Source organism: Mesocricetus auratus, unplaced genomic scaffold, assembly GCF_017639785.1.
Source record: "Mesocricetus auratus isolate SY011 unplaced genomic scaffold, BCM_Maur_2.0 Super-Scaffold_100676, whole genome shotgun sequence".
Lineage (NCBI taxonomy): Eukaryota > Metazoa > Chordata > Mammalia > Rodentia > Cricetidae > Mesocricetus > Mesocricetus auratus.
The window spans coordinates 96,275,552-96,283,229 of record NW_024429266.1 but is presented as its reverse complement, the minus strand read 5'-3'; the positions used below and the strand labels follow the sequence as shown (position 1 = coordinate 96,283,229).

Genomic DNA, 7,678 nt, shown 5'->3' with positions numbered 1-7,678 from the left:
CCTTTTCCTGTTCTTTGTTTTTTCGTCCTGTATACACATGTACATGCAGAGGTCAGAGTTAATGCTAGTGTCTTCACTGATCTTCTCCACCTTACCCATTGAGGCAAAGTCTCTCAATTGAACTCAGAGCTTTGCCCATATGACTAGTTTAGCTATCGAGCTTGCTCTGGGGTCTCCTGAGTGCTGGGCTAGCATCACTAGGGACACACACACACACACACACCCCAAATCTACATAGGTCACAGAGATGGGAAGTCTGGTCTTCATGCTTGTATAGCAAGACGTCTCCCCAGGCCCTGCATCCTGTTTATTTAAAACTCTGACTTTACTTCTTCCTTCTGTGGGCTTCTGTGATGGTTAGCATTAACTGTCAATTTAACAGAATCAAGAGTCCCTGCTGAAATGAACCTCTGGGCATGACTGTGGGGAATCATCTTGATTGTACTGATTGATGTAGAAAGACCCATCTTAACAGTGTCTTGATTTCCCCACCATGAGGGCCTGTACCAGGAGCAGTGAGCCAAAATAAATGCTCTCTCCCTTAAGTCGCCTTTTCTTAAAATTTATTTTATGGGTATTTTGCCTGAATGTATATACGTGCACCATATGTGAACAGTGTCAGTGGGAGACCAAAAGAGAGTAATGGATCTCCTGGAACTGGCATTAGGGACAATAGCAAGCTGGGAATCCAACACAGTCCTTTCCAAGAGTGGCCAGTGTTCTTAATACTGAGCCATCTCTGCATCTCCACTTAAGTTGCTTTTATCTGAGTACTTTATCATAGAAATAAGAAAAGAAACTAAGACAGCTTCATAACAGATTCCCTCAAAACAAGTCAAGCATTTTATACCTTTTGTCCCCACAGAATCACTCACTTGGAGCAGCTTAGAAATGTAATTGATGAGTCCATGTTAGCCAGCAAAGGGCTCCTTTTATTCATTCAGGGATGGGTTTTTGAAATGCAGTGCAACTTTATAAAGTCAAGAGTGCCAATAAAGCAAGCCGGCCAGGTGCAGAGTAGTGCAAGAAGCTTGCTGGAACCTTCTAGCCCAACGGGCACCCTGATGCAAGCAGCCAAAGCTGCTGGCCAAGGAAGTGTCAAACGGATCTCAGAATGAGACAAGGGTGCCTGCTCCATCCAAAGCTAGGGTTTGTCCATGTGTCCTTGTCGTGTACAACAATGTGTAAAACAAAACCCTTGAGAACATGTTCACGCAGGAGCACATAGCAGGCTCCGCTTGCTGTGCCTCTTGGCCTGAGAAGCGTCGCGGCTGCGCATGAAAGGTCAGGCAGTTTCCATCCTTCCACACAGGGCACTGTCATCTGCCGCTGGCCTTCCACTACCTCAGGGCCCCACCATCCGGGGCTTCACACAGGGGTCTCCTCTGCCACCTTTTTTAGGAGTCCAGCGGCCAGCAGGGAGTGGTGGGGGTCCTCGGAGCCATCTGCTTCCCGAATCTTCAGGCGGACTTTCTGATTGGTCTTCCTCCATTCTGAGTACAGCTGGCAGTGGTATCGGAAAGAGACCTGCGGGGGCAGTCCTGCAGTGGGTGGGAAGGTAGAGACAGGCCTCCACCCTGGGGGAGCACAAGGGGCCCTGGCATGTGCCATAGGCCACATCTAGAAGCAGCACCACATCTGGGCATTTCCTGTAGACTGTGCACACCCATCCATTTGGTCCTCTGAGGATACCCTGACAAGCTTTGAGTCCTGTAAAAGTGAAGGATCCACCACCTTGACCCCAGCAGGGAGCTAAGCTCTTCCCTTCTACAGCTGATGAGAATGGAGTCCTACCAGTCTCTTGGGATTATTAACCCCAAGCAAGTACACAATTGTCCAACCTAGAAGCAATCTGTCCCTTCATGGGTAAGAGGATAAAAATGATGGTATGTTTAAGGGACTGGGAAGATGGCTCAGTGCGTAAGAGTACTTGACCTGAGTTCAAATCCTCAGCATCAAGGTAAAAAGCTGAGCATGATCCTGTGTCCTAACTGTTACTCCAAAACTAGGAAGGGGAGGAGGTAGAGACAAGAAAATTGCTAAGACTCATTGGCATTCACATATGCACACACAAATATACCCACATATACACACTCAAATACAGACACACATACATAATTAGACACTCACACATGCACACACATAAAGATACACACTCAAGCATAAAGGCATAAACTCAGACACACACACACACACACACACATACACACACACACACACACACACAGACACACACGCGGCACTAAAAGAAGTGAGAAATGGAGCTCCAGCTCAGTGGTAAAGTGCTTGTCAAGCATGTGAGAGGCACTGGATTCCAATCCGAGTACCATTTTAAAAAGAGTCCAACTGTGCATGAATGTGATCCCATTTGCTCAGAAGACTAAAAGAGGACAATCACAAGTCTAAGGTCTGTCAGGACTACAGAGTGAGTTCAAGGCCTGTCTGGGCAACTTATCGAGACACTGTATCAAAATAATGACATAAAAAAGTGGCTGGGGATGTAGCTCAGTAGTGGCAGCTTGCTTAGTATGTGAGAGGTCTGGGTTCAATCCTCAATATGGAGCAACAACAAAAGGAAGTCCTCAAGCCATGATGCAGCATAAAAACAAATTCAAATAACCAACTCAAAGAGGCCAATTTGAAGTGGCTACGTGCGGTATGACTCCAAGTACATGACACTCCAGAAGAGGAAAAGCTATGGAGACAGTAAAAAGATGGGTGGTTTCCAGGGGAGGGACAAATGGGCGGGAACAGAGGAGCAATTGAAAGATGTACATTTGTGTTTGGGGATGTGGCATAGTCGGGAAAGTGTTTGCGTAGCACTCACAAGGTCCGGGGTGCCACCACAGCACCACATAAAGCAGATGTAGTGGTACACATGTGACATCCCAGTAGTTAGGAAGCAGAGCTGTGAGGAGCAGGAGTTCAAGGTCATCCTGGCCACCTAAGACTCTGACTGAGGAAATGGTTCAGTTGATAAAGCCATACTGTATAAATGTGAGGATCTGACTTCAAACTCCAATGCCTGCATAAAAACTGGACAGCCTGGGATGTATGTGTAACACCAGTACTGGGGGGTCAGAGACAGGCAGATTTCTGGAGACCTTTGGCCAGTCAGTCTAGCCAAACCAATCAGCCCAAGAACAGTGAGAGACTCTGTCTCAAATAAAAGACTGACCAGATGGCTCAGTGGGTAAAGGCCACTGTGATGGCTTGGCAGAAAATGGCTACCAAAGGGAGTGGCACTATTAGCAGGTGTGGTCGTGTTGGAGAAAGTGTGTCACTGAGGAGGTGGACTCTGAGGTCTCATTATGCTCAAGATACTGCTCAGTGTCCCAGACCACTTCTTGCTGCCTATGAGTCAAGATGTAGAAATCTCAGCTCCTTCTCCAGCACCGTGTCTGCCTTGCTTCTCACCATGATAATGGACTAAAGCTCTGAAACTGTGAGCCACCAATTAAATGTTTTCCTGTAGAGGAGCTGCGGTGGTCATAGTTGTCTCTGCACAGCAATAGAAACCCTAACTGAAACAAGCCGTAAAGCCTGACAACCCGAGTCTGACAGTCAGAACCTATACAGTGTAGAAGGGGAGCACCAACACTGATATGCTGTCATGTAATCTACACATGCGCGCCCATGCATGCACGCACGCGCACACACACACACACACACATAAATGTAATTTTAAAATTATTTTTAAAACACGGGCATCAGGCCAGGTGGTGGCAGTGCACACCTTTAATCCCAGCACTTGGAAGGTAAAGGCAGGTGACTCTCTGTGAGTTCCAGGCCACACTGGTCTACATATCAAGTTCCAGGCCTGCAGGGGCCACATTTCAAAAAAAAAGTGGATGAGCTGAAGAGATGGTTCAGAGGATAAAGGCTCTTGATCCCACTTGATGACTCAAGTTCAACTCCCAGAGCCCTTATGGTGGAAGAGCAGACTCCTTCAAGCTGTCCTCTACGACTCCACGTACATGCCATGGCACATGTGCTCACACACACAACAAAATAAATGAATGTAATGAACAACTTGACAAGTAAGATGGACAGTGACTGAGAAAGACACCCAATATTGGCCCCCACATCTATGTGCGTGTGTGCACTTCTGCACACACATACTTATGAATACATAAAATACTCTGTGGGTGCTTGCAACTAACTCCATGGTAACGCACTTGCTTAGAATACTCAAGCCTCCAGGTTCTATCTCCAGTACCACAGGAAGAAAAGAGAAATAAGGAAGGGAGGGAAGGAGGGAACAAGGAAGAGAAAGAACTTCATTGGTAGTGAAATTGCCAAAAGTCCCAGAGTGAGTCAAAGGGACTGATTAAATAAATATGGCATACCAACACAATGAACGGGTGGTTTGGGTGGCCGCCCCCTTTTCTTTTTAAAAGATACTATCAAAGGATAAAACAAGCAGGTATAAAACAGTACACATGTTTTTATTCTATTAATATATTTTAAAATCTATCCCTTATGACAGGAATGCATCCTGAGAACTGCATCACACCTTGCTATGCAAACCCTGGCAGTGCTTAAGATGCCTTTAATACCACTAAACCATGTGAGTGTGGTAGCTCGTGTCTCTAATCCCAGCACTCGGGAGGCTGAACAGCACTACTACAAAGAGTTCAAGACCAGCCGGGGCTGAGATCCTGTCTTATAAAAGAGCATATCAGAGATTGGGATAAGGCTCAGTTGTGACAGCACTTACCTAAGTGTGTGTTAGTACACCCCTGTCACCCATGTACTGGGAAGGTGAGAGAATTGTGAAGATCAGAAATTCACACAAAACAGAAGTTCAAAGCCATCATCAGCTACCTACTGAGTTCAAAGCCAGTATGGGCTATCTGAGAGAGACCCTCTTTAAAAAGTCAGTGTCGCTGGGCGTTGGTGGCGCACGCCTTTAATCCCAGCACTCGGGAGGCAGAGGCGGGCGGATCTCTGTGAGTTCGAGACCAGCCTGGTCTACAGAGCGAGTTCCAGGACAGCCTCCAAAGCCACAGAGAAACCCTGTCTCAAAAAACCAAAAAAAAATAAATAAATAAAAAAATAAAAAAAATAAAAAGTCAGTGTCTCTCTGTCTCTCTCTCTCTCTGTGTCTCTCTCTCTCTCTCTCTCTCTCTTCCTCTTTCTGTGTTGCTACCTTGAAACCACGGGTCTCTCCCATTCTAAATATGAACTCTACCACCGATCTGGGAACAATTCTTGACATGAAGAATGGCTCATAGCTGGACAACAGGAGAGTGCAAAGACTTCCTCTGTGATCAAAGATGTCACTGCTGGTTTTAGTGGCAACCCCTACTTTATTTTATCATTTTCTGTCTTAGTAATAGTCTAAGTGTTCTCTATGTCACCCCTCACTTTACATTCTCTTCTATTCTTCCTTCTAGCTTTAAATGTATTCTTATTACATTTTATCGTGTGTGTATGTGCACATATGTACATGCACTCCCTCCCACATATAGAGATCAGAGGATAACTTGTAGGAATCAGCTCTCCCTCTCCACCGTGTGGGTCCTGGGGACTGAACTCATCTTGTCAGACTTGAAGGCAATTGCTTTCACCCACCAGGCCGTTAACTCACACCTATTTTTTTAGTTTAATTTTTTCACTGACATAGAAACCAGTACATTTTATAGGGTACCCTTTCTACACTCATTTTCTGTTTATTTCCTGAGCTAGGGATAGAACTTAGGGCCTAGTACATGCTAGGAAGGTTCCCTACCATGGGGCCATACCCATCCCCTTAAGTTTTCAATCAATATGTTTCATATAATCTTCCCTGGCTTATTTTGTCTTATTGGTCTCATGTAGTCAGGTTGACTGACCTCCAACTATGATTCTCCTGCCTCCACCTCAGGTGTTTGTGAACACACCCGGTGTATGCGGTGCTAGGGACTAGAACCCAAAGCTCCGTGCATGCTAGGCAGGCACTGTGCCAACTGAGCCACACCCCAGCCCTTTATCTGGGTTCCAATCCCTCATTCTCTGCTCAGTTTCTGTAGATGGGACTGTCCCGTGTTGCCTGCCTCCGCCTCCCGAGTGCTGGGATCAAAGGCGTGTGCCACCACTGCCTGTTGCCCTCAACTTTCTCTCCTTCCCTCCCTCCCTCCTCTTCTCTCCCTCTCTGTTCCTTCTTCCTTCCCTTCTTCTCTTCCTCCTTTCCTTCCCTTTCTGTTTCAGACTGAGTCTCAAGTAGCTAGCCCAGGCTAGCCATGATCTCACTATGCAGCAAAGGATAACCTTGAGCATCTAGTCCTCCTGACTTGACCTTTCCAAAGCTGTAAAGCAGAGAGAATGGCACTGGGATTCAACATCGGGAAGCACTCCTCTGACTGAGCTACACCCTAGAGAGATTTCCCCTCCCCCTCGCCCTCTCTGTCTGTCTTAATTTCTTTATTGACTAAACTCCTTCACATTCGCATACTTGTCTATGATGCTGATTACCTCACCCTACTCTCTCTGGTCTCCCCACAGCCCCACCAAACCCTTCCTCCCTACAAAGTCTTCCCCACATTCACGTCTTTGTTTTGCTTTGTGACACTGAATTAAAGCAGGGCCATCTGTGCGGCCAAAGGTTCCGGTATACCACAGAGCCTCGTGGGTTCAGTCATGGCCTCACAACTGAAGACCATGTCTCCCCCTTCTCCAGAGTCTATCAGTAACCAACAATTCAGCAGGGGGGGCATATTTTTGGAAGGTTTTTAATCTCTATTTTTGATAATCTACACAATTATTTCTGGGCCAGCGTATGTCACGACACCCTTACGTTAGGACAGGAGGGAGTCAGTCCTCACCTTCTACCACACAGGTCCAGGGAGCCAAGCTTGGGGCCGGCTCCTGAGATCTCGCCTGCCCTCAGCCCCTTGACATCCACCTGCTCCACCTCACTCTTTCAACCTCCTCCCCGCCTCAGCCTCTGCTGCTCCGTCCCCTTCTCTCCTGACCATCCCTGTGCCCTCGGAGCAAAAGGCTCACTGTTGGCTGAGGGTGTCCCTGGACCGGTGCTACACTGCCGACCTGGAGCAATGGCCAGGGTGAGCTGAGGGGACCGCTTCCAGGGGACACGACACTCACTCACAGCCCAGGGGTCCCAGCTGAGCCCACCCACCCGGGCCGCACCCACTCACCAGTGTCCAGAGCACATAGATGGTAAAGAGGGCGATGGTGAGGGCAATGAGCCCCACAGCCTCCAGGCGGCTGTGCAGACGGAGGTGGTCCTGGGCCCCTCGGAGGCATAGCCAGCCTGAGACGGCGGCCAGCGGTGTGATGAGCACAAAGCACACCATGTCACAGCACAGCGTCCGCTTCTCGGTGCGAGGCCCCGGGTCCTTCAGCCACTGCAGGGGAGCGGGGGAGGGAGGGGGGTTATGTGGAGGGGCGCTGCACAAGGCATGGGATGGGGGCAGGCTGCAGGTCTGGAGAGTCACCCTTTTTTAAAAATAATACTGAGTCTGGTGGATGCTTGCCCCCCTTTTACTGATGGGCAAATGGAGGCAACAGGGGAGCTAATCCATTCATGCAAACTCACACAGCTAGAGCAGACTGACTATTCTGTTCTGAAAATCCACAATCCAAAATGTTCTATAACCAGAAACTTCTAAAACACCAGCATGATGAGTAGTGGGGGAGGGTAACCAGAGAGCTGGGCCAGAAGTTAAGAGCACTC

The 7,678-nt window shown here is 48.0% G+C and overlaps 1 protein-coding gene across 8 annotated transcripts in view; it reads right to left on the bottom strand.

Moving 5' to 3' along the window:
* Positions 1-911: 911 nt before the first annotated feature.
* Marchf2 (membrane associated ring-CH-type finger 2) overlaps positions 912-7,678 on the bottom strand; it is a 28,530-nt gene continuing 21,763 nt past the window's right edge. For 6 of the 8 annotated variants that reach the window (XM_040737138.1, XM_013121491.3, XM_021233719.2 and 3 more), the window contains 2 exons: positions 7,140-7,349; positions 912-1,527 (listed from right to left, as the gene is read on the bottom strand). In XM_040737138.1, coding sequence (XP_040593072.1) covers positions 1,369-1,527; positions 7,140-7,349 — 369 coding nt within the window. In that variant the 3' untranslated portion in view covers positions 912-1,368. Of the gene's footprint in view, positions 1,542-4,176; positions 4,207-7,139; positions 7,350-7,678 lie in introns of those variants that run through there. The other 2 variants (XM_040737139.1, XM_040737140.1) reach the window with 2 other exon arrangements.